This window comes from Zonotrichia leucophrys, chromosome 15 (genome assembly GCF_028769735.1).
Source record: "Zonotrichia leucophrys gambelii isolate GWCS_2022_RI chromosome 15, RI_Zleu_2.0, whole genome shotgun sequence".
Lineage (NCBI taxonomy): Eukaryota > Metazoa > Chordata > Aves > Passeriformes > Passerellidae > Zonotrichia > Zonotrichia leucophrys.
Window position 1 is genome coordinate 1076245 of NC_088185.1, and position 26143 is coordinate 1102387.

The following is a 26143-nucleotide window of genomic DNA, read 5'->3' on the forward strand; positions in this document are numbered from 1 at the left end:
CTACAGGATCATGTTTAAATGTCATCTGATGATTCCTATTAAAGTGCCACAGTTTCATCGCTACAGCTAATTTAATTCTAAATGAATTTTCAAAACCAAGACTAAAGTTCAATGGAAGCCTGAAGCTTTGAGGACTTGTGAAGCTTTGAGCCTGAACTAGAGCGATATCCAACTTTAATCCGTGAAATAGCCAAGGCAACAGACGAATCTGTGCCTCTTTGAATAAAGCTCTAATGCAATAAAGGCCTTCCAGATGGACCTTGCACCATAGGTGTTTCCACATTTGTCTTTCAAGACCAGTCAGCACCACCCTTTTATCTGCAGACTCCTGGTGACACTCCAAAGGAAAAAGGAGAAGATTCTAATTCCATTATGTCGCACACAATTGGAAAAATTCCTTTTAGCAGCTTGCTGACATTCCAAAGCACAACACATCAGCTTATGGAATCAATATGAAAATGTAACTAATGGGCACCTGCAGTGAATTGTTGAGCACTATCATGTGATCCTGATCTTTTATCAGACTGGGGTTATTCCTCAGTAAAATGTAACAGCAATAATTCACAATACTCCCCAGTCAGCTGCAGGTACTGTTGTAAAAAGAACTTGCAATTTACCCCAAAGTAAAAAATTTTCCTATCCACATTAAGATAACAAAAGATAATCAAGTGCTGCAGCCATTTCCATTTTACAGATGAACAAATGAAATCTGACAGGTGACCTCAGCATTCACATCTGCACATACAGCTGGGGAGAGAATTACAGAAAATAGGGAACACCACTTGGAATTGCTTGCTCTTCCCTCTTCTACTGTGATGGAATGACAAGGGAGCATGTTCAACACATAGACAGGGAAGAGTCCCCTGTTCCTGAATTCCTTCAGTAGATTTCTTTCCAGAATCATCAAGGGTGTAATTATGAAAAAGAGAAGCACAAAGACTTTTGATACAGTAAGAGCTCAGTAACACCTGTCACAAAACACTGGTTTTTGAGCACCTATTAAGGATAGAAAATATAGCAATTAGTCACTCTGCCAGATAAAACACAACTCCTTATTTTTAACTGTAAAAATACATCTGAAAGACAAAGATTTGAAGACACAGCAGGATGGACATGCTGAGAGACCCAGCCAAGAGGGACCCCAAGCTCACACAGCGTCACGTCAGCTTTTCCAGGAGGCAGAGGCTTTTCACTCAGGTGAGGCAGGTGCAGCTCTCCTTGGCCACTGGTGCCAGAGTCTGTCACACACAAAGTCACGCAAGGAGCATCTCACAGCACAGATGCTGCCCAGAAAACGAGGGGTCAGTTCTAGCTGTACCACCCATCTGCTGTATGAGTCAAGTCTAAACCCCAAATTACAGCTGTGCACAAAGAGAAGCATCTTCTCCATCCAAACAGCTCGATGCTGCACACCTGCAGCCATGAAACACAAAAGTTCACATCCCAACAAAAGAGCAGAGATGGAGAAAGCCCAGATTAAACTCATCATTAAAAATGTGGGAATGCAAGGAATAACAACAAAATATGCTATGAAGTATGACAAAGCTGTAATACACATGGATGCTCTACAGGATTTTACATAAATCTGCAGCAAAATTGAAACCCTCATGAGTGTTTAGGGTGATATTATTCATAAGTAGGTATCCACCCCTCACTAAGGGGCAGCCAAATTCAATCTCTCTCTTCCCCCAGGTTCTGATCAGTGAAAATTATCAGGTATTCAGAAGTCAATACTATATTAACTTCCCCACAGTAGTTATTTATTCTATTTGCTACTCTTTATTTCATGCCAGCAGAGTGAGAGGTCATTTGATTCCACAGTGCAAAAATCAAACATTCTGGCTGTTTCCAGAGAGATATGAAATTAGAAAGTAAAAAAAGCACCACTTCAAGTCGTGAAAAAATGATTTGAAAGAAAAAAGATGGATAAGGCATAATTGCTGTCTGCAGCAGCACACCCACAGCAGCAACCCAGCATGGCTGGAAATGAGTGCATGATTCAAACATGCCTCAGCAGCCCAGCAAACACAGGCCATGGCCAGGCTTCAGTCCCCACACGAGTCTGATGGCATTGCACAATGACTGACAGGGGAATTCAGCTCAGGCAGCAGGAATTAAAACTGGTAATTAAGTCCCAAAGCAGCAGGGCCTGACTCCACGTCCACGGAGGGAGGTTCCCGCTGGCTACAAGGGCACTGGAGCAGGAGACACCACAGAAGGTCTGGGCCCACCTGTGCTGCTCCAGGAGAGCACGCTGAGAGCATGGAACACACAGGGATGGGCACTGCCCTGCCACAGCCCAGCTCACACTGTGCAGAGAGCACCCAGAGCTGCCAGGAGGGCAGGGCTCACCCAGGGCACAGCCATTCCATGGGCTGTAGCTCTAAGGACACATCGACTCTTTCCCTGTCACAAGCAAAATTATCCTTTCCAACATTGCAAACCTGACATCCCATCAAATCACCCACGGACTGTTTCCTCAGCAATCTCCCAAGTGTCCTCCTGGCACGTTTCATCAGGGTACCAATGCTCTCCAAACAAGAGGTCAGCAACTATTTTTAAACAAAGGAAAATCCAGAGTTTCTACCCCCCTGCCCCCCTCCATGAGCTCTGTTCTTGTAAACCACTGAATTCTTGGCTGAAGTTCTGGAAAAGAAAAAAACTGATTCAATCTGAGGCAGATGCTTGGCACAGGATCCTTCAGCTGAAACAGTTAATGGTTGGGGAATTTATAACAAACTAAAACCAAACCCTCCTAATGACAACGCTAATAGAAGTAGTGCTGTTAATCCTGTTTGAAATAATAGTGCAAGAAACTCAGGGTTTGGGGTTTTTTTTGTTTGTTGTGGGGGTGGTGATGGTGTGTGTTTGGTTTGAGCTCAGGAAAACAGTTTTATCTTCAGCATCAAAAAGCACATTCTACCTGCATGAGGAAATGGCAGTATATTAATGTAAGCCTCACTTTTATTTGTTCAACGCAATACAGAACCAGCAAAATGAGAAAAAACTCCACCCGACAGAGAAATCAAAGCTGCATCGTTCACAGAGCGCCTCTCATGTTCTCTAACCTCTCAGTGTTTAATATCCTGCACTGGATATATGATGTAAGCAACTCCCAGAACAATCCCTTTTTTTCCTGGAGTGTCCCAGGAATAAATTAAAGCCATACCACTGCAACTGCAGGGCTGCAGGACCCAGCCCAGCCCTGCCCTCCCTCCCCCTTCTTGCTGATTCAAGCAGTAAGTTGATCCCAAGGTGATACAAGCTCACCCTTTTTTGTTTTTTAATAAAAAAGTGTATTTTATGTGCTTTATCTCCCCTGAAGCAGTTTCCAGGGGAATCAGAGGCATGCCAGGGTTGGCACACAAAAAGAGGGTAGCTCAGTTTGGGAGAGGGCAGAAACCTGGCAGCATCAATTTCCATTGGCTCAGGCTGGTAAGGAACAGCACCCCCAGGCAATACAACTGGTTAGAAAATGGAATTTCACAAGGACAGAAATGAACATTTCAAAAGTTAACTTTCACTCTTAATCAGGAGGAAAAATTACATGGTTACATGAAGTTACAATGCTTTTCAGAAGTTGTTTGGAATGACAAAGCTTTTCATCGCAGCTCATTTTTGTAACAGCAATACAATATTACAGAAAAACATTAACAAAATATCTGTCATTTATATCTAATACATCCACTTGAAGGCAAAATGGTCACTTTATGTGTAACAGTTCACCAAAAATAGAGAATCATCTAAGTAAACTGACCTCACCCATGCCACTTGTGGCACCGGTGGATGGCAAAATCAGGTTCAATTCTTGCAGCAATGAACAATAAAAGTGTCCACTCAAGGGGACTTGTCTGGCTGCCCACATCTGTCAAGCTGCTGAAACTGCACAGTTGTAAGAGCAGCCTTTGCTAATGACAGTGGCACTACAACTCACATGATCTCTGTTATTCAAGCAAAAAAAGCGCCAGCAACGGCTGTCTGCAAGCACAAAGGTACTGACCCAAGATGTCAGTCTGCAACAGGAAGACATTAGCACATTTCTTAAGTGTAATGGGAAAGAACCACTTAGTCCCAACCTACTCCCCTAACGAAAAGTTCACTTAATTGACCAGGGCTGCAAAGCTGCCAGTAATTTCAGTGATGGGGATGACACTTTGTTTATGGAATCCAAGCTCTGCAGATTAATATGCTTTAGACTAGCAAGGAAAATAGAAGAGTACACTCACTGGGTCATTTCACTAGATACAGCTGAAAAGAAAAATGCTGACCTGAGGCTGTGTATTGACCCAAAAAAATGTGAACAAATAGATAAAGAGAGAGTATTTCCATTTGCTAACTAAAACACAGGCACTGCTGGGCTGAAATGATTTCCAGAGCGAGATGCATCCGCAGGCTTTTAGCAGATACCTCTGAGTGAGGAGACTGCAGAAGCTATGAACTTTGAATGCACCATTTGTCCGTCCCTGTTTCAAAGGGGTCACATCTGTCACTAGAGCCTGAGCCAGTCCACAGAACACAAAACAGTACAACTGCTTGAAGAGCTGAACACTGTGAAACTGTTTTGCCAGGGTACTGAGTCTGTAAGGAAGGCTGAATAAAATATAAAGGACTCAGGCCTCTAAGAGCAAGTCAGGACAAGAGTTTGAGCTAGACAAAAACAACTTTTCTGGCCAGAAAGTTATTGCTAATGACTATGAAGGACAGGCAAGTCAAATTTCAGCCAAATACCTTAAGCTAACACCTTACAGCATCCCAAAATACTGTCTGTATTTTTATCACTGGACTGTTTAGATACTAAACTAACCAAGAAGTCCCACTGGACAAGGTGGCCAAACCAGGGTCAAGTCTTTCACAAAGAGGCAATCACAGTGGATAAGAGACAAAGAGAAAAATGATTGCCAAAACCAGCCAGGCAGTGGCGATCCTGGCAGCAGAGAGCAGGTACAATCCCTGCTCACACCTCCCTTCCACCAAACCCATCTCCTTTGTGCAACCAGCTCTCCCTGCTGCACGGGGAATGTCTCCTCCAGGCTGATGGACAGGTGCGACTGGAAGCCACCCAAAACATGCATTTGCTTTCCCCAGCATCCTCAGTTCACCTTTTTAACATCCCTCTTGGATGGTTTTCCATTACTGTCTTTACACCCCAGTTCTCTCAACTTGTTGCCGTTCTACATCTTTTATCATAATATGCTTTTTGTCTCTCTGGGAGTAGCTGGGACACATCTAGCGGAGCCTGCCAGATATGAACCACTGCCAAAATCTCGCTGTGGCAGCACAAACTTGCATGCAGCTTATGAGTAAATAAACAAATTTACCAAAGCCCTGGAGAAAACTGGGATTCTGCACACAAATCTCTGATACCTCTGTAATGGCATGGTCTCACACCCTGAAGACTGCAAGCTTTAATTTACTTTTTTGTCACTTAATTGTCTTAGATAGACACAACCTTAACCACACCTGGGAACAAAAGCTCTGAAGGATTTACTGCAGAGGGGCTTTCCCTTGGAAACTCAAACCAGGAAAGTTTGTATTCCAACACTTTTGGCAAATTTGCCAATATTCAGAATTTCTGGCTATTCCTTTACAAGCCACCTTTTCAGTAGTGCTGAACTTCTGCTTTGTCATTAGAGTTTAAAATCGTGGAACTAAATCCCAATTCACAATAAAACCCCATCCCTTCATCCCGATGAATAGAATTCTCAATGCTTACTAACAATTGGCCATTTAAGAAAACATAACATTGTGCTGTTTAGTACTTAATTTTACACAGATATTTAGTTCTGCAATTGAAGAGGCAGACACACATTTATGCATTAGAAAAGCGATTACAGGGATGATATTTTATATCACAGTCATGCACTTAGAAGCAGCTTTGAACAGCCATTTGCAGTACAACTGCTGGGTGTTTTACTAGGTAAGTACAGTGTCTAATAAACTTTGATCTACTACCAAATATGAAAACAAAGTAAAGTGGAATATTAATAGCACTATCTCCATTTTGAAAGGGTTCTATCCAGAAGAGAGATTAGCCACTTATAAAAACTCCACGCAGCTATAATTTAACATAATGCAAGTTCCTGCTGTGCTCTTGGCTAGCACTAACGTGATGAAATGGAGAAAAATGAAATTTACGAACTTTTCCATAACAGTAGGGTGTGCCACGCTACTGAACTTCCAAAATAAGATACAAAAACCCCTCGCTGCTTGAATATTTACAATCAGAAAGCAACAATATTCAAAATAAAGAGTCTCAACCAGTGTCCACTGCAGTGTAACAACACCAAGGATGTACTGCAGGGCTGTGGGATGCAGAAGGGCAGAGCAGAACCCTGGCAGGTGCTGTGCCAACCTATGGATGCACAGCTGTGTTTGCACTTGGGCTCAAACACTGCTTCTGTACCTGAAATCCCGCTAACCCCACGCACCTTGAGCAGCTGCTCCTGTTCAACACTTTCCTGCACTTACAGATGTTTGTGCAAACAAATCAGTTCTCTAGCTGGGCACCATTAAACGCTTTTTTAGGGCTCAGTGTACTTGCAGTTTCTGGGAGCCCTGTTCTAGCTCACTGCTAATAGGAAAATGAAGATCCCCACTTATCTATCCATTACAAAATGAAGTAAATCTGGACATGTGTGTTCACATTTCGCCCTGCCTCAGAAAAGCTATTAAAATAAATAAATAATCTTCCTTCAAGCTCATGAATACCTCCTATAGGCTATAAAGGGGCTTAAGCACATGCATTAGCACTTTGCTGAAAAGAGGTCATTTCCTGAAAGGAATATATATACACTTGGGATTTACTTATGTAAATACAATTTCACACACATCCTCTCCACCTAAGGAGCAGCCATCCAATAATTGGTATGTAAAACATGTGCCTGCACCCAAATGCAAGAGCACTTTTGCACGCTGACTTTTATACATCCTGGTCTGACTAGAGGCATGGCTTAAATTAAATGCCAAGCTTCTTTCTTGAGATTGAATGAATTAACATTATTGGCCAGATAATAACCCCAGCATAATGGTGCACTGAGGCCTAAGGCAACATTTCGTGAGAATTTTCTTAGAAATTCAAGCCTGATAGGAGATGCTAATGAGTTTAGAGAAGTAAATATGGCTCTTTAAATAGCAAACGACAACTTGTCTATAACAGTAAGTTTCTCAGCACATTTACAAACGTTTTTGCTTGCGAGCTATAAAGTGACTTTCATTTAGTTGGACTTTAGCTCTCAAGAACAATCACTATCCTCACACGCCAACAAAGAGAGTGCAAATACACGAGGGGAGCGCAAATGAAACGCTCATTAAGGCGCCACAGGAAACTATACAAACACCTTATTTAATAAGTTTAATTAAGTGGCTCTTTTCTAAATCATACAGTGCCCAACAATGCTCAGGCCAATTCCCCGCTCAGAACCTCTGCTTCTGTTCCCTGAGGGAAAGCAATATTTTGTATTTTCCTCTGGCACAGCAGAGCCCCAGCAGCAGCTGCTGGCAGTGCCTGGCTGGGGCACCACTCCTGCATGGCTTTAGGAGTTGGGTTGTTTATAAACTCTCCCTGTAGCACTTTCTGCTGCCTTCATGAAGGATCATAACCTATTTCTCCTGTACAAATACATTCCTAGAGGAGTGCCCATACAGTGGTGCCTAACCCCGCATACCAACAGCTCATTGCAGAGGATGGAAGCACTGGTGACCATCAAAGCAGCCCCACAACGCCAGGCACCCTTCACAAACCTTAATCCAGTGCAGTCTCTGAGGTGAGCACGAGGCTGATCTAATTCTCACCTCCAGGCTACAGCAATCAGAACAGAAACCTGCATTTTAGGCTCTTCACATCGCGTGTCAATTCACTGGGCTGTCCGTTAATTTTAACGCACGTTGAAATGACCGGCATTAAGAGGCCATGCAATTTTCTGCCGAGTACTTTGTTTTCCCTGCCGAACGGGGTGGGAAAAGTCCTTTTATGAATTGCTCCTGATTCCGCTCTTGCTTCACCCTTGAGACATTTCCGTATCTCTCACGGCTGCCTCCACAATCAACTGCCCTGGGAGAGAGGTTGGCACGGCTGGACCGAGCTAAACAATGAAGAGTCTTTTAGGAGTAATCTTCTTACGACAGTCAAAGAGCACCACTAATACCAGCAGGATAAAGGGCAAAATTATGTTTTTATTCCTAGGAATGGCAACAACAGCAGGCATTGCAGATAGCTTAGGAAGTTTCCACACCCTCCCAACCCAGACGGGGAGCAGGGCACGGTTTAATAAAGCATCCACAACCATCACGTTTCGTCTGAGCAAGAAAACAAGAAGTGTTGAGACACAGCAGTCACCTACGATTCTGCACAGAAATCTCCCTTGGGAGCATGCACTGTCTGCATCCCTGAGCCACTTCAGAAGAGATGTGCCTTTGTCAAAGGAACTCTCTCATCACAGAAGTTCAGCGATGAGAAAAACCAGCAGATCATTCAAATGACCTCTCTGCTAAGCCAAACCTGCTCCTCAGCTGTCCCTTTAATCAAGATAACAAGCATCTTGTCCAACCCAGGTGACAGCTCTTCCATCCAGGCTCCGGAGCCAACACCGCAGAATTCCAATAGAATTTAAAGGACGCTATTCCCAAACACTGTCACCGTGCCGCTCCTGGAGCTTTCACCGCTGCCCAAATTCCGCCCCAAGCTGGCGCTGGGACACCCCCTCCCACAGAGGCGCTCCTTTAACACAACGCACTAACTAACAAGCATCTGTAAAATCATCATCGTTAAGGACAGCAAGTAAACTTTGCGTTTGTCTAAGAGGAGAAACAGGCAATCCCGCAAGGTTTTCCCACCATTCACACACCCGGCGAGAGAGAAAGCAGCAGAGAGAAGCAGCGGCAGGACTGAAAGGAAAAGGCAGGGGGAAGAGGAGGAAGGGGCAGCTCAGTTCACACGGCTGACAAGATCAACTGGTGCCCGCTCCGCGCTCCCCGCGCCGCTTACCTCCGCAGAGCAGCGCTCCGAGCAGCAGCCGGGCCGCCCGCGCCATGCCGAGGGGCTGCGGGGGCTGCGGGCCGCGTCCCGCCGGGCCCGGGGCTGCGGGGCTGCTCACCGTGTCCCGCCGGGCCCGGGGCTGCGGGGCCGCTCACCGTTAGCTCTGTGCGCCCGCCGCCCGCGCCATCGCTCCGCGCCCTCAGCGCCGCTCCGCGCTCACCCCGCCCGCGCCCATGGCGGCTGCCCCGGCCCGCACCGCCGACGCTCCCCGGACAAAACTTTTGAAGCGGGTGAGCAAAGGGAGGGGAAGGTGCGAGAAGCGGCGCGGCTGGAGCGTCCCCACGGCCGCTGTCCGGCTGCGCCGGCCCCGAGCGCCCTCCGCCGCTCTCCCCGCCCGTGTGAGGGGCCGCGGCGCGCTCAGACACTTTTCCCTGCGAGGAGGGAGGGAAGGAGGGAGGGATGGATGAAGGGAGGGGGCACCGCCGAGCCCCACCCTCAGGGGCGTGAGGGGACGGGGACGCGCGGCTGAGCAGCGATGGAGCGGGACCCGCGGCTGAGGCGGTGAGACAGCGGCTCAGGGAGAAGGGCTCGCAGGGCTGAGAGGGGCTCCGGGGGCGGCCCTGGCAGCCAGGGGAGCCCGGGAGCGGAGCGATGGACGGAGCGCCCCGGGCTCGGCCTCAGCGCGGCGCTCCCGCTGCCTCCGCTCCTGCTGGGCAGCCGCGCTCGGAAAAACTGCAAACCGCAGGGAAAGAGCCCTGCCAAAAGACGAGAGTGCCCTGTGTGCGTTCCTCTCTGGGCGCAGGGAAACCCACCGCGAAACACCCGGGGCCCCCCGTGTTGTGTTTGTCCCACTTGTGTTTCCCCACCTCGGCCCACCTGTGTTTCACCAGGCCCCGCCACCACCTCCTCACCCTCTTGTTTTGCCTTTTATACACGTTCTCAGTCCTATCTTCCAAACATAATTCACAGACAGCCGTTTCATCCCTATTCCTTTAGTTCTGATGCCTTCCCCTGGGCATCTTGGATAGCTGGCGGCAAAATAGAATGTAAATATTTGTGGCCCAACAGTAAACACGCTTTCAATGATATTTACTACAGCGGTAGCACACAGCAAGCAAGGGGCAGGTTGGTATCAAGTAGTGAGTATTTGAAATAGACCAAGGGCGGTATTTGAAATATACTAAAGGTAGTATTTGAAATATACTAAAGTTTTTTTCCCTGCTTAGGAAAAACCCCTTAGCATATTTCAAGTACCGCCCTTAGTATATTTCCACAAACCCTTCACAAACACTCTGTGACAAAGCAACCCCTTTAAATGGTGGCTTATTCCCAATCTGCTGGTTTTATCCTGAGAAATCAGGCTCTGATCCTTCAGGCAAATGCAGCCATTCCCCTCTAGCTGGCCAAAATCAGTGAGACTCTATCTGTCGTCAGTTCCTGAAAAAGATGTCAAAGTTTTTTAGTAGATATTACTCTAAAAAAAATGAGTAAAACATCTTTTGGCAGATTCTAAAAAGCCTATTGTTTGTGCAAGACATTATCCTGGTTTGATAAGCCAAGTCAGGAAAGAGTTCCTTAGCACAGAGGTTTCCAGGGAGGAACTGCAGAGAACTTTGTCAGGAGTATGCTTTGGGCTCTCATGGTTTACATGATTTTATTGTCAGTAGCAGCTGATTCAAATGTGGAAAAAGCAAGAAGAGGACATCATATGGATGCAATTTCAATGTAATTTTTCCCACAAGAGTGTAAAGAAGCGTTTCTCATTGAAAAACTCATTCAAAAATGTGTAACTGCTTTAGTATCCTCTGCTTGATTGCAGATTTCACTAGACACTACAAATACTTGTTGGATGAGTTCAAATATAAGAATCCAGCAGTTGACAGTAAAACACAGCAGCTATCAAACATTTATGTCCTGTATCTTGAATTTGTAGATAATGTAGACAATTCATCTCATTTATAAGAAAAAGCAGCCATGGTGACAAGAAATGCTGTTTCTTTCCAAGGCAACTTTCATTAAGGGACCAAAACCCAATCCTATCACAAATCATAAACTACCAACATCTGTCTTCTTTGAATTGTGAAAAAAAAAAATCAGTCTGATGTAAATTAGATGGAACATGAGATTGTTCAGAAGTACTGTCAGGCAGCAGAGCTCCTGTTTATCAAGTCTGAGCTGGAGTCTGTGCATTACTTGTATGAGAACGAACTTTTGGAAGTTGCACCTTGAGTCCATGGATAAGAGGCAAAAGTCAAATAAGAAAGGTGATAAAAATGGTAAAGAAGTCTGGACAGAATAGGTTTTGCTACAACTGTTCTTACTCCTGTGAAATTCGATTTCATGTCCTCCTAGGTACAGCAGTTCAGTGCCAGAATTTTCAGTACAGGCTCTGCCTAAGATGATTTGTTTAGGCTTGCATTTTCAGCTGAAGGAGTTAAGTACACAAATCACACTCCAAGAACCCAGATTAATTTATTTCTTAATGCATTTATAATGAAAATATGGGTTGCTGTGAATAGTTTATGACAACAGCTCAATTAGCACCAAACATGGAAACAGCAGTGTGTCTGAAGGCAGAGGACAGTATATAAGGAGTCCTGAAAAAGGAACCTGTAACACTAAATAATACAGAAAATGTCATTACCTACCTTTGATACAGTCCAAATTATGTATCTAAACATTAATCAAAGCCATTTAAATTATCTCTAATCCTCAATAGGTTTGGATTTTGTGATGTTTGATTGCTCCAGAGTAAGTTTGTACATTTAAAGGGAAATTTTGACATTTTATTAATGGTGATTATTGTGCTGCTCCTCAGATTATCCAGTTGAAGGTTAGTTTGGAGAATCTATAGAACATCAGAATCTCAGGAGTTTGTTTTGAAGTCTTTATGGGCTCACATGACTTTAAATAGACAAAACCAAGACTTTCACTCTTACATGTAGCACATTCCCTGCAAAAACTGTAAGGAAATAAGGAACATGCTCAGAAGCAGGGAGAGTGACTGCACTAAAGTTGTCTTCCTAAGGTCAGTCAGCCTCTAAAAATGTTCAAATGTACCATATAATGTACTTTAGGCTGAAAATGCAGCCTTTGAGGGCTCTCAACTCCCTCTCTATATTTTGCCAGCCACGATGTTGAAATCACGTGCCAATTCACTGACCCAATGCTAACAAATGAAAGCAGAAAGAAAAACCCATCAAATCCAAGCTCCTATTTCCATGTGCAGGTAGCAATTGCCAGAGGAACTCTCCAGCCCCTGTGCAGGCATTGGGTGTTTTGTATTTTGTATTTTGTCATGCAGAAATTCTGTTCATCAAATATATCTCACCAGCATTTCTCAGGTGAAAACATGATCATATACTTGGAAAAGTAGCATTTTGTGTAGGTGATTGAGCATGACAGCAGGTGCTACAGCCATCCAAATTGCTATTTTTTTGTTAGGGAATGCAAAAGCTATGTAGTTGTCCTCTTCTGTGCATGGGATGGGTAATAAGCATCAGAAAATGGAAAAATAATTGAAGTATGAGACTGTACACAATCTTCTTAATATGAAAATGTGGGGAGTTTAAGGCAAAAATTGACTAAAATTTGTGCTAAGTAGACTTTCAATATCAAAATATTAATCAAGATTAAAAGAAATTCAGAAACTTGTCAACCAACCTGTGACCTTAAACAAGGTCCCTCAGTGTCCTTAGATGGGAAATGTGCTAATGACACCACGTGGTTTGGGGATGGATGCAGAGAGGGAAAAGCTGCACATGCATTCTGCTGTTCTTTAAATTGGTTGGGCTGGGTGAGTGTCTGTCTCATTTAATGTATCTCTCTGCTCTCTCATGGAATTATTATTATAATAACTCATTCTCTTTAAACACAGAATTTTAAAGCCTTAGAATGCGATTGTGGCCAGTTCACTGCATGTGTCCATGCAGAAATCACATCCTGTATTGTCCCATCTATACAGGATTCCAAAAGGAAGAACAGGAGAGGGATGCACCCCAAATTCTGCCAGAGATCTGAAGTCACATAAAGGAATAGAGTGCAAAAATACTCAACACTCAGTTTTATGCCGTCCCTGTGCCTGGGTGCATTATCATCTCTCTTCTGCCTTCTGTGCTTTGTTTGCAGTTAGGAGTATTGCCATTTAAAGTGATTTTATTATACTCCAGTGTCAGCATCTATCCTTGTAATAGAGATATAACTTGTATCTCTCACAGTTACTCACTGCTGCTGCATGCAGACAGCATGGCCTGCCTTTGTGCTCAGTACATATGAAAGGGGTTTTTCTCCACAGGGCCTGGCATTGTCATCTCTTTGGCTGACAAATGTTTTTAACAGGGGCTGGGGATCACAAGGTACCAATATTTGCAAAAGGAATCAGCTCATTGGTCACTGATCTTCCCTACAACATGTTAGGTATCTACTGCATGCATCAAAAATTTGGGGTGCCATGGGTGGATACCCTTCAGCTTTGGCTCTGAAGAGATGGCTTTTTGGAGCAGAAGACCACTTCTCAAAATGCAACTGACCACACAAAAACCCAGTAATATTGAAATCACTGATATCAAAGGGATTAAATTGTGGCCTTTCATCCTACCATTCAACACAGCTACCAAAACAGCCACACTTGCAGTAAATACTCAATTACCAGTAACCTGTGGACTGTGAGCTTCCAGAACACAAACACAATTTCATCATTTGAGGACAGCAAATGCAACAGAATTTGGACAGAGACAAGAATGAGTATTTATTTTCATAAAGCAAATACTTACTGAAGTTCTGCTGGCAGTATTTTTTTCAATCTGTAATTATTCTCCTCTTTGTTTCTTTGTCTTATCCAAGCATTATAGCCTGGGACTATGTACTCTAGGGAAGGACCATGCTGCAATAATTATGAGCTCTAGGTTCTATTGCAATGGAATTCCATAACTCACTAAGCCTGTGCCTTACACAGCACTTTTCATTTGTGTATTCTGCAGTATTTAAATATATGAATGACCTTTGGAATGATTCATCCACAAGTGTCTCTGATCCCTCTTACTCCTTCTCTTCTTGTTTACATAAAGTAAAATAAGATCTGTTGATAAGCTTTAAGTATGAATACCATGAGGCACTCTGGGATTTTCTGTGATGTGAATTAGAATCCTGGTTTCAGCTTTCAGACAATTAGTTGTCTTCATATGTACTTACTCTAGAAACAAAATATCTGTGAAATACCGTATTTGCGAAGGTGCTTGTCACCTCCCTGCTGCACATTTGGATTTGCTGCAAACCTTTGGAATACTCAAGTCCCACGTGTTGCAGGCTGCCCTGACAAAGGAGAGCCGCTTCCAAGCGCTGTGCCCAGGATAAATTGCTGATCCGGGGGAGCCCCCTGACACCGAGCTGGGTTCAACCAGTGCCTCCAACACGGGCTAACAATTACCGGTCCCTGGAGCTGCACCCAGGGATGCACGGAACGGACCTGGGGTGTGGGGATGGACAGGACAGCCGAGGCACAGCCACCGGCCAGGAGCCTGGAGAAACCTCCTGAAAGGCGGATTTAAACCGAACCGCTCTGAGGCTGGGCTCGCCGGGAGAGTCCCGGCTTGGATCGCGGCGCTGGATTCCGAGGATGGCTTCCCGGGATGGATGCGGCTCCCGGGAGGGATCCTGGGGACGCGGCCATGGGTTGGATCGTGGGGATGGATGCTGGGGACGCGTTCCCGGGCTGGATCGTGGGGATGGATCCTGGGGCCGCGTTCCCGGGCTGGATCCGATCCCCGGGCTGGGTTCGCAGCGCTCGCAGCTCCCCCTGGCGCAGGAGGAGCGCCGTGGCCGCGGGAGCGCTCCGGGAGCGCCGCGCCCCGGCCGGGCGGCACCGCCGCGCCCCGCTCCGCATCCCCGTTCTCTGCACCGCACCCCGCACCGCTCCGCATCCCCGTACTCCGCTCCGCATCCCCGTACTCCGCTCCGCATCCCCGCACCGCTCCGCATCCCCGCACCGCTCCGCATCCCCGTACTCCGCTCCGCATCCCCGTACTCCGCTCCGCACCCCCGTACTCCGCTCCGCATCCCCGCACCGCTCCGCATCCCCGCCCCGCTCCGCATCCCCGCCCCGCTCCGCATCCCCGCATTCTGCTCTGCACTCCGCACTGCTCCGCATCCCCGCACCGCTCCGCATCCGCACCGCTCCACCCGCAGCTCCGCATCCCCGCATGCTCCGCATCCTTCTCTGCACGCACCCGCACCGCTCGCATCCCCGTACCGCTCCGCACCCCACACAGCTCCGCATCCCCGCATTCTGCTCTGCACTCCGCACTGCTCCGCATCCCCGCACACTCCGCACCGCTCCGCACCCGCGCTCATCCCGCGCCGTCGCTCGGCCACAACCAGCGCATTTTCCCTGCCTAATGAACGGAACGCGCCGCTTCTGCCGGGGCACTGTCGGGCTTTGATGCGCTGCAATTAGAAGAGGTTCTCATTTAATTACCCAGCATAATAGGACCTGAAATGCTGAAATTCAATCTTTCACGTAACTGCTGCTTTTCAGCAGCCCTCTGGGCTGATGAGGATAATGTTACAAACTAATGCATATTATTTATAAAGAAAACGTTGCAAAACAAATACAGTCTTAGAAGGGTATAATGCTTCAAATTGCTTTAATAGCTGTTTGATTACTGTGGCCAATAACTGTTGTAAATCAGTGAAGATGCAATTAGATAGTCCTAGTTAGAAATTAATAATAGTCTAGCAAGGAGCAGGAACTTTTAGATGTTACTTCTGCCTGGTTTTATTTTTTCCCCAATCAAATGAAGGAAATTTGCAACAAACAGATTTTAAATGGCACTTTAGATACAGCTGTCTTTTAATAATAAGAATGCTGAGTCTTGCCTGTCATAGGGCAGATTGAAAAAACCTGAAACAACAAAAAACCACACAAACAACCGGAACTAGAGAAGTATGAGGAAAACACTTTAGGCATCAAATGGATTAGGATAGCCATTTAAACAGGTTTTGAGAAACGTGCATGGGCTGCAGGAACTGTTTTATTGCAGCCTCTTGGCTCTTCTGAAGGTCCCAAAGACTTCCTTTAATATTAGGATTTATGTATTTACTTTCCAAAACTCCCTCCAAGTGCCAAAGTCATATGATGCTTTTACTGAACTAAGCTCTACCTTATGATTGTCTCCAGAGGATAACAAATCTGAAATTTCAGTTCACTATGCAGTGTTCAGTGCTCAGGCATTTTGTTATACATTAATTAATTAGTAGGCCTGGAACAGGCTACGAAGTTGTTCTGCCAGGGCATTCAGTTCTCAGCAGAAATGCTGGAATCACCCCAGATATGACTCTGAGTGTCTCAGGGCTTGTGTTAGATGGCCTCCAGAGGCCTCTTTCAACTTAAACCACTCTGCAATTCTATTCTTTATGGGAACCTGAACATCACTCAGTTACATTATGAGGAGGAGAAGAAGAAAAGAGTGATAACTGCCCATGCTGAGCTCTCCATAAATATGCATCCAGACTAATTTACATGAAATTAGCAGGGCACAAACAGAAGTAACCTGGATCAATTTTGATTTACAAGTGTCACCAATGCTACAGAGATCACTGGCAGTGAAGGCAGGATGTTAAAGTGAGGGATGAACTCAAGGCAAGAAGTGATAGAGAAGGTTGTGGGATCAATGGATAACTGTCAGCCCTGAATGTTTCTTGCAGAAACCACCACCACTGTTACTCTAATGAGAGTTTTAATTAGAAATGAAAGATAATATGACTCTACAGATGAGCCAGAGACTATTAGTTATGTTCCCATTAAATATTTGTGGTCTGAAGAGCTCAGTTTGGCAGGCTGTGACATGCAGAGTGATGATGTAAACTTCAGAACATCCCCAGGGACCAACAGGAACTCCTGAGGGGGTGTGTAAGTCTGCCTGCTCTTCCCTCCTCAGTAACATACACCAGGTTTTGTGGTTACAGAAAGCAGCTCAGTCTCCTGAAGTGATGTGTTTTATTTAGATTGAACAGATCAAGGCAGAGAGCTCTCCACAGAACTGTTCTGTCACTGCTTGCTGCTTTTTTGAACATCTTTGCCGACAGAAGTTGGTAGAAGAGGAACTTCAAGATGCCCAAAAAAGAAATGGACTGAACCTGGAGCTCTGTGGATCATCTCTGATGCTCTGGGCTCCATCGTGTGCTGGCAGCCCGGGGAGCCAGCTTTGTCCTGGGCTGCTCCAAAATCAGTGTGGGAAAAGATCCAGGGAGGGAATGTGCCCCTGTGCCCAGGTGGGACCCCACCTGCAGAGCTGCCCCAGCCCTGGGCCCAGCTCAGGGAGGAGCTGGAGCTGCTGCAGCCAGGCCAGAGGAGGCTCCAGGGTGAGCAGAGGGATGGAGCAGCTCTGCTGGCAGGAAAGGCTGGCACAGCTGGCATTGTTCACCTGCACAGGAGAAGGACTTGGGATGACCTAAGTGCAGCCTGAAGTACCTGGAGGAGCCACAGGAACATGGTCAGAGAATCCTTACAGGAGCCTGGAGTAACAAGAGGGGATAGATTGGAACTGCAAGAGGGCAGATTTAGATTAGATATTACAAAAATTCCTCTTTGGCAGGGTGGGCAGCCCTGGCACAGGTGCCCAGAGCAGCTGGGGCTGCCCCTGGATCCCTGGCAGTGCCCAAGGCCAGGCTGGACATTGGGGCTGGGAGCACCTGGGACAGTGGGAGGTGTCCCTGCCATGGCAGGGGTGGCCCTGGATGGGATTTAAGGTCCTTTCCAACCCAAGGCATTCTCTGATGCATTCCACAAATTTTAGGGCTCCTAATCAATAGTTTAATAGGGCCATATGTGGAGCAGACAGACTTGTTTAACTCTTGAGTGTCAAAGATAAATCACACTATCGGAGCAGTACCAAGATGGAAACTTGGCATTTTAGACTGAGAGTTATCTTTCCATTGAATGATGGCTCACACATTTAGTGCCAGGAATAGATTGTACATGAAGTCATTTTTGTCTGCTAACACAAAAAACAGCTTTAGAAAGACTCCTGGAGGAACTTTTATAAGTTTTCTTGATTTTACTGTGCTTACAAATTTAGAATTAAGGATGACATCATGATTTTTATAATATCAGGAGTGCTGTTCCTCCCTGGCCCTGCCAAGTTGAGAGGTAGAAAGGGAGAGATTGTCCAAATTTCCACAACTACATTCAAGCATGTATGAACTTAAAGTAAAACTGTTCCATGAGACAACCTTGCATTTTCCTTAAGTGTAGGGTAAAAACAGTCAACAGTTAAATTATTGCTCTCAGTAGAGATGATTAAATGGCATAAATAATGAACAATAATGGAAAGGTAAATCAAGAATTTGATTAATTTTTATATTAATGTAAGGCCAATGAGATATTCAATATAATTGCAATACAGCAATTTTTAAATTGCCCTTATGAAGAGAGGCAATGTCTGTGGAACTCCTTCCCACAGACACCAGCAGTGGAAGTGATCAGCAGTGTTTTAAAAGTAAAGGAAATTTATATTGACAACGTCTGAAATTACAGCAGTAGCATTTTCAGAAAATTTAAAAGCTCTCATTCATCAGAGCATTAACCACCTTTTAACCAAATAAATTAAGGAACTCTATTTCAGGGGAAATCATCTTGTAACAATACACTGCATTAATCTGAATCCCTTACTGCCACTGCTTCTAAGAGGGTTGAACATGAGAGCTTTTGCTACTCAATTCTAATTTTATTATGAGGCTTCATTTAAAGCTACATGTGACAGCATGCAAGAATACTTTGATTTTAATGTCAATACAATAGAAGTATTTTTATTAAGAATGTATTTTGATTGACATTTTTCTTCTCTAGAGTATTTATAATAATATTTATTATATGTTATGTTGTTATGCATTATTTTAATAGTATTTTATTATGAAATCATTAAATTGAATTGGCACCTGCAGGTTGCCATGCCATGTCTGTCCAAGGCAGGGTACAAAGTGTCTCTGCTAAGTCTGGATACAAAAGCTTGCAATCAGCAGTGCAGGAATTGGACTTCTCTGTAATTTTCTGCTAAGAAGGCTTGTGCTGTTCTTTCAAAACAATCATTGTTCTGATTTCAAATATCAACTGCATTTTCTTCTCCAAAACACAATGACTTCCACCCAGAGGAAGGAAATAACTGCATCCTCACAACCTGTCTGTAAATGACGTGTCAATGTCTTTTGTGCAAGACTTTCTCTCTGTTCTGTGGGATGGTTTTGCTTGCCAGAACAGCCAGGAGATGGTTTTAATGCCTCTTTCTTGCTTTCTTTCTGACTTTCTTTCTTTCTTGCTTTCTTCCTCCTAGGAAGGTAACAGTCCCAGTCTTGTTCTCAAAAACATCCATGAAATCCACCTCCTGGCCTGCAAGAACAGTCTGAAGTGTTCACCATCTTCCAGAATGTCAGCCTGAACACATTTGCCATTTATTTCACGAAAGCTTTCCCTGTTCTTTCCTTCTGATGGTGACAATGATTTAAATACCACATTCAGCTGAATTTCCTATGCTCACTTCTTGGACGGACAAACTAAATCAGATGTTGATCTTCCTGGTTTATTGCTGTGCCCACCATTCTTAGCTACCCAATTTCTGTTAATTTGGAAGGTTTGATGCAAAGAAAGCCTCAAAATCCATTTCAGCGCCTCAGTTCCATTTGGGTACCAAATGAAAGAACTTGGGTTGAAGTTTGTGTGTGAAACAGTTCTCACATCCCAGGAAGCAGCTTTGCCTTGTCCTGTCAGGTAATGCAGGGATCCTGTCCTGAAGCCTGTAGGTACTGCAGCAGTTAGGGCAAGCTCTGAATTCTGGAGAAATGAAAAGTAGAAAAGACCATGATTGCCTTTGATCTTCCAGTTTCATTTCCCAGCCTTAGCAATTGTCAAGACTAGAGAGAGTAATTTAAAAATTCTGCACATGTGTTGTTCCAAGACCACAGTTCAGTCATGGTGTGGAGTAAGAGTTTTCTTTAATGCAAATTGAACCTGAAGTGCCAGGAATATCAGAACTGTATTTCAGTGAACAACTCAATGTATTTGGAATTAACAGATAAGAAAAAAACCCCTTTGCTTAAGCTATCAGTACATAGTTTGAGCACTAGATAGCTGCTTAATATAAATAACACCAATCCTGTGAAACAGCTGGATAAAAGACAGTTGGTTCTCTCTCAGTGGTTCTCTTCCACTGAGATGATGATCCAGCTTACACGAGCCACTGGGGAAAAAAAAAAAAATAAAGAAGCTGACAAATTCAATCAGTTCAATGAAGATTCCAAAAAAGCAGCATAGCCAGGGCAGGGCAGACAGCTGTGAGCAGATGAGAGGGCAGAAGCAGAGGGAAAGGAAGGAGAAGCAGGTCTGTGCCTTTTGGGGACAGCAGGTGGTTGGGCTGTGGAACTGTACCCCAAGGAACAAGGAAAAGTCACCAGAGTCCAGTGTCCAGCTGCTGCAATGGACTAATTCAGCTTTTGGCAGCAGTGCATCAGCAGTTCACACTCACAGGAGAGCAAATCAGGATATTAACTGGCTTTTTTTTTTTTTTTCTCCCGCCGTGGTTCCTGTTCATTTTCTAATTTCAGAGTTAAGTGAGAGAAATGTTTTCATGTGTCCTAATTGGACTCAGAACAGTCTCAGCTGAGACAGGAGAAGTTTCCTTTTTGGAGGGATCTCTTTACTGTGCCTACCAGGTGCCTGCTCATTCCTCTTTTGATCATGCCAGTGTTTTACTTCAACTTCCATAAACAAACATTTGCCTTAGCTAATGCAAAGGAGCGCTGGGGTATTCTGAGGGCACATTCCAGCCCTGCAGCCGCAGGAAAGGCCAATGATTTTAATGTCAATACAATAGAAGTTGTATTGCATTCCCAAGGTCAAGAGGCATCTCCTCTTTAACCCCAGCAGCAAGGCAGAGAGCCCTGGCCATAGAAAAGGCCATTGTCTGCCTTTCAGGGGCTGCGGGCTGAGGTGCTGAAACAGCAATGGGAGCTCAGCCAGACGGCTGTGCCACCTGACCCCGTCGGAGCTCAAGCAAAGCCCGCAGAGGTTTTTAAGCGCATCAATCCCTCGGGGTTGGTGCCATCCTAGCGGGACTCGCACGGCAGAGGGCCCTGTCGCACAGCTCCGCACCAACAATGGCACTGCTGAACGCACATCCATTTCCCCAGCCTCGCAGAGGGATTTTAAGCAGCTCCCGGCTTGCTTGTATTTGTCAATATGCTGTTGTTTCCTGTCATGTCGGGAGCAGCAGCCATTAGCAAAATGATGAGCAAATGCAGGTTTATTGTACTAAAATTCATTACTTTGTTGAGCAAATAGTGTTTTCTGACTGAGGGTATTCTAACAAGCTTCTGTAACAATTCATGTCATCTTTTACACTCGTGCAGAATATACAGTGCGTTACGAAGTCAGAATGCGATATTGCTCCATCTTACCCCACTCAAAAAAAGATAGAAAAAGATCAGGATTTTTGGAGCAACACAATGACAAATAAAAATGGGCTGGAACAGCTACCAAAACACTTTTACAGAAAGCTGTGCAAACAGATGCAGAAATCACATGGTATCCAGAGAGTTCTTGCCCCCGGAGCAAGCCAAACAGTCTGAAAATACTGGTGCTGGAAATCTGCTACTATGAGACCAAGTAAAAATGAAGCTTCCTTTGTAACTTTAAATATCTTTTTGACACATTGAGTGTTAGACTTCGTTGAAAATTGAGTGACTCATTAGAGTCTTTGACTACTATAGAAAAGGATAAAAACAATTTCATTATTGCATTGAGAAAGTATTTAACATCTTTACACTGATGCTTTTCCTCTTCTAAAGATGCTGGTTTGGGATCTAAGAAAATGAAATTACTAATAGGGTGAGATCTATCCTGTATGAATGGGTATGGTGAAAATATTACTGAATTTTACTAAAATGTCTTTTTTTTTGTTTTTATACTGTGATTAATGGTCCTGATCAGACTGAGGTTCCACTTTAGCTGGCAGATTCCAACTTGAGAATACAGCCTAGTTAAAAATGCAAAAAGTAAAGGAGAAGCAGGGAAGTAAAACTGAAGAAAACATTCTCCAGACCGCTGTTATGTCAGGTAAATGGTCCTGGTTCCACAAGGATGCAGCCAAAAGCCTGGCTTGCCTTCTTGGAGCTGAGTGGAGGTCTGAAAAAACCTTGTGTTGTTCTTGGGGAATGTGAGATTGTGACTGCTCACCAGTTTGGGATTGGAAATGCCTTCTCATCATGCCAGAGAGCAGATGGTTTGCTCAGACCTTTCAGAAGAGGTGGTTGCTGGAGAAAAGTCTTCAGATAATGACATGGAATTCTGTGTGCTGAGGACTGAAAACCCCTGCACTGTCAGGACAGGGTTCCTTAATGGATGGGAGACTTTGCGCTGGCTTTCAAACACAGTGGGTCAGGTCTGGAGCTGAGGCATCAAAACTGTCCCTCCAATAAACGGAGTGTGTGTCCAAGCTGATGAGCATCTGGATTCTGACACACTTTTCATTATGCAAATGTGAATAGCAAGACATAGACATTTGCAGATGGAAATAAATAGATTCCAGGCTATTATTTGTTAAACCTTTGCTCACAACATTGCAGCTTAGCTGCTTTTATACAGAACTACAGCTGCAGGGAGGCCAGAAGAATTCAGCAATCAGATAACATAAGAACAGTGATTTCCCAAACATCCCTCTAGATGCCCATTTTACTCATTTTCTTCCCTTGTATCTTCCACTACCAAGAGCAGCAGCAGGCTTGGATTGAATTCCTCTCACAATCTCTAGAGAAAGAGAGACCAGTAAAACCAGTATGAGTATCCTTTCCCCATTTTTCTAAAGCTAAAGCTGGTACTGGTTTCTGAGATCAAATATCCATAAAGAGCCCTTTGCTTGCCTGGGCCTCTGCTGTTCCCTTTCTTTCCCAGCTTCAGTCCTGGATGTGGGAAGGATCCAAAGGATCCCTTCCACATGAAGCAAACAAACTCACTCTTCCCTCAGTCTCTCCTTTCTAGGCCTGGCACCTTTCTTGCCAGTTCCTCAGTGTGCTTTTTTGGGTGTGGACTCTCTTTCTAGGTCAGCAGCCTTTGCCCAAAGTTCATCACAAACAAAAAACACTTTTTTTTATTGTGCTGCATGGATCTTGAATCAGTTTTCCTGGAAAACTGATATTTCCAGACAATTCCACATAGACAGGAAATATTGCTGTCCTCTGTATTATCTCTGGAAGTGCTTTTGTACTTAGAAAGGCTTTAGAGATTACATGAAGTTTCTGGGCATTCTAGAAAAGACATTTAATTTTCTGATACAGAAATCACATTTTAAGAAAGTAATTAATTGCCAGAGATGTGGGTAGTGTCTGAGATGTCAGAGCACAGAGTTATTCAGTTCCCACACTGAGGGCTCACGAGCCAGCAGCTCAGGCAAGCACTGACAGCACCAGATTAAGGATGTGCCCTGCCTTCTGCAGTCCTACAGCTGTGCACAGATGGGAGCCTGGTCAATCATTGGGCAGAGTGCAGTGACACTGGTGGGATGTGAATGAGGAAAGAAACACTTCAAAATGGTGCACTGCCTTACAAAATACATCTTAGCCATCAGGAAAGAGGCCCATGATCCTTTGTGCTTCAGAGGCATGATGATAAATCTCATTTCTTAAGGATTGCACATAAGTATCTTATGGATACCAGGGACAATAGGTCAGGGAATTGCAAAAAACAAAAAAAAAAGGAAAAAAAAAGCAGCAAAATAAGAAATTACTGTTATGAGTCATTAAACAAAATTCTAGTTATGTTTTATGTATTGTTGAATAAAGAGCTCATTGTTATTTATTAAAGTATCATCATTACCTGATAAACCATGTTAGAAGAGGATGGATTTATTATTGTTCCCACACAACTAAAAGGTTAACACCCTTCTAACTGCAAAATAACACATTTTCAGCTGATGGAAGCATTTAACAGAGCTGGCAAAAATGTCCTTGATATTTATTAACAGACCAGTACTATTTTCTAGTCCCAGCTTTTAAAATCTTCAGGCGTGTGCATGAGATTTAAAGCTTTTCTCAATTAATTTTTCTTGAAATTAGTTTAGCTACTTGTGTGAACTGCTTGAGTATCAACAGTTCCCAACCAGGGTTTATTTCATTTGTTGGGGTTTTTATAATGGAAATCAGCCACAGCCTGTATCTTTTAGTTAATAGACCACATTTTGAGGGACTACAGACATCTCCTGGTAGGTGTGAAAGAGTTTAAGAGGAAAGTGTGATGAAATATGCATCTTCTTTCTCTAGAAGGAAGAAAGAAGGCAAAGAACCTTTGTCTGGAAGGATTCAGATGTGTGTCCTTCAAGTTCAAGGAAAAGAAAAGTACATTGCTCGAGCCTTTTCTCCCACAGCCCTCTTTAGAGACTGAGAAGATAAAAGCAGGATCTCTTTGAACACCAACACCTTCAAGTTAAACACGATTATTTGGTATTTAGTAGGAGAAGTTAATGAACTCTGGCTGGTACATTCCTCCTATATCTTCACTGGAAGCACTTGCAATATCCCCCAGTATATCCAGAGAAAGTACTACAGGTGTTCAAAGGAAACTGCTTTCCACTTTGTGCTTTTGTATGTAAATTAAATTGCCCGAGCCATTAACACATCGGAGATGGTCGTTGGAAGCTGCAAATATTATTTTACTCCCACTGGCGTTTCACTGAAGCCTTTCAGACTTTTAAAACTCTGAGTTTGGATACTGTGTTTAAAATTCTATCCTGAATTATGAAAATCTCTGTTTCCCAGGGACTCTACGTTCTTCTATCACTGCAGCAGTGCTATCCATAATTAAAACAAGTAGATATTTGCTGGAGGCAGAGCTAGAGGTAGAACATCTGATAGAGACCCTGCATTAAGCATGACGTGATCTGGTCTCCATTTGGAGGGAGCTAATTAAATGTGGGAGAGCTGTAACTGAAGTGAGGAGGTGAGAAAACCCTACAAACTAAACAGAAGCTGCTATTTAAATGTTTGCACTTTAGAAATGCTTGTATGTCTTGTGTTCTATTTTCTTTCCTGCAGGGCCTTATATAACCACCACCATGACAACAGTTAAGTAAATTCTTCCAGTGTCTCAAGCAAAATAACTGAATGTCACACTTCAGCTCTTCTAGCCCTCTTCCTTTCCAGTCATGGGCCACAGAAATCTGTGAAAAATGTTGGTTTATATCAGCTGCTGGACCCAGGAATGTATTTACATACCATTAATGTAAAGCTATCTGTAGATATTACCTGGAACTGGAAATTAGTCCTAAAGAGGAAGTTCACACGTGTCCCCAAAGAGGGAGAATACTGCAGAAGTCATTTGGGGGCCTGCTGAAATGAGATATTTTGGCTGCATACTCTAAGATTGTTCTGTGATTTGCCAATCCCTCATGGGTTTCTGGTACCACAGAACAAAGATGTTGCATTAGATGAAGCCCAGCTGAGGAGATATCAGTTGGGTATGGAGAGAACACCAAGAAGCCTAAAGAAGCTGTTTTGGAGAAGATAGAGCCTTGCAGAGTAGTTTTGGAGGGACATGAGGCCCAGGACAGGCAGCAGTGTTTAACACACCTCAGGTGGATCTCTGTTTAAAATCCTGGGGATTTCCTTTTCCTTTCCTGTGAAATACATTACATTTTTTTCCTGAAGCCATGTCTGTAAGAGGGATGTTCTGCTGGAGTTACTCCCCGTGGCAGGTCCATGTTCTGTCATCTTTACCCAAGCCCAGGGTGCTGAGGGCTGAGCTCCAGCTCTGAGGAAGGCTCAGCCAGTTGTTGCATAACTAATGTGCTCAATCCACTGAGGGCAGCAGACGTGTCAGACCTGAGATGCTTTGTTAGACCAAAACTGGAGTGAAAAGTGAATTAGGGAGATCAGAAAGCCATTTCCCTCCCGGCTAACCTCCATGAGGATGACAGGAGTTTGTCATTCACTCAGCCTCCTGTCCCAGCTGATGGACAGGGAAGGACACATTTATCACAGAAGGGACATGTTTAATCAGTTGGTGCCATGCTCCACACTTGATGGAGTGCTTTAACATCGTGGTGCTACATAGTCACACCCACTTGAATAATAATTAGTGAATAATTCATTTTCCACTGTGGTAGCCACAAAAAAATCAATGAGCCTTGATGT

General features: G+C 44.3%; 1 protein-coding gene across 2 annotated transcripts in view; it reads right to left on the reverse strand.

The window, feature by feature from the left end:
- Window positions 1-9534, reverse strand: part of TMEM132C (transmembrane protein 132C) — a 166031-nt gene extending 156497 nt beyond the window's left edge. The window contains exon 1 of one of the 2 annotated variants that reach the window (XM_064726859.1): window positions 8984-9534. In XM_064726859.1, the coding sequence (XP_064582929.1) occupies window positions 8984-9029 (46 nt within the window). In that variant the 5' untranslated portion in view covers window positions 9030-9534. The remainder of the gene's footprint in view (window positions 1-8983) is intronic. The other variant, XM_064726861.1, reaches the window with a different exon arrangement.
- Between the last annotated feature and the right edge of the window lie 16609 nt (window positions 9535-26143).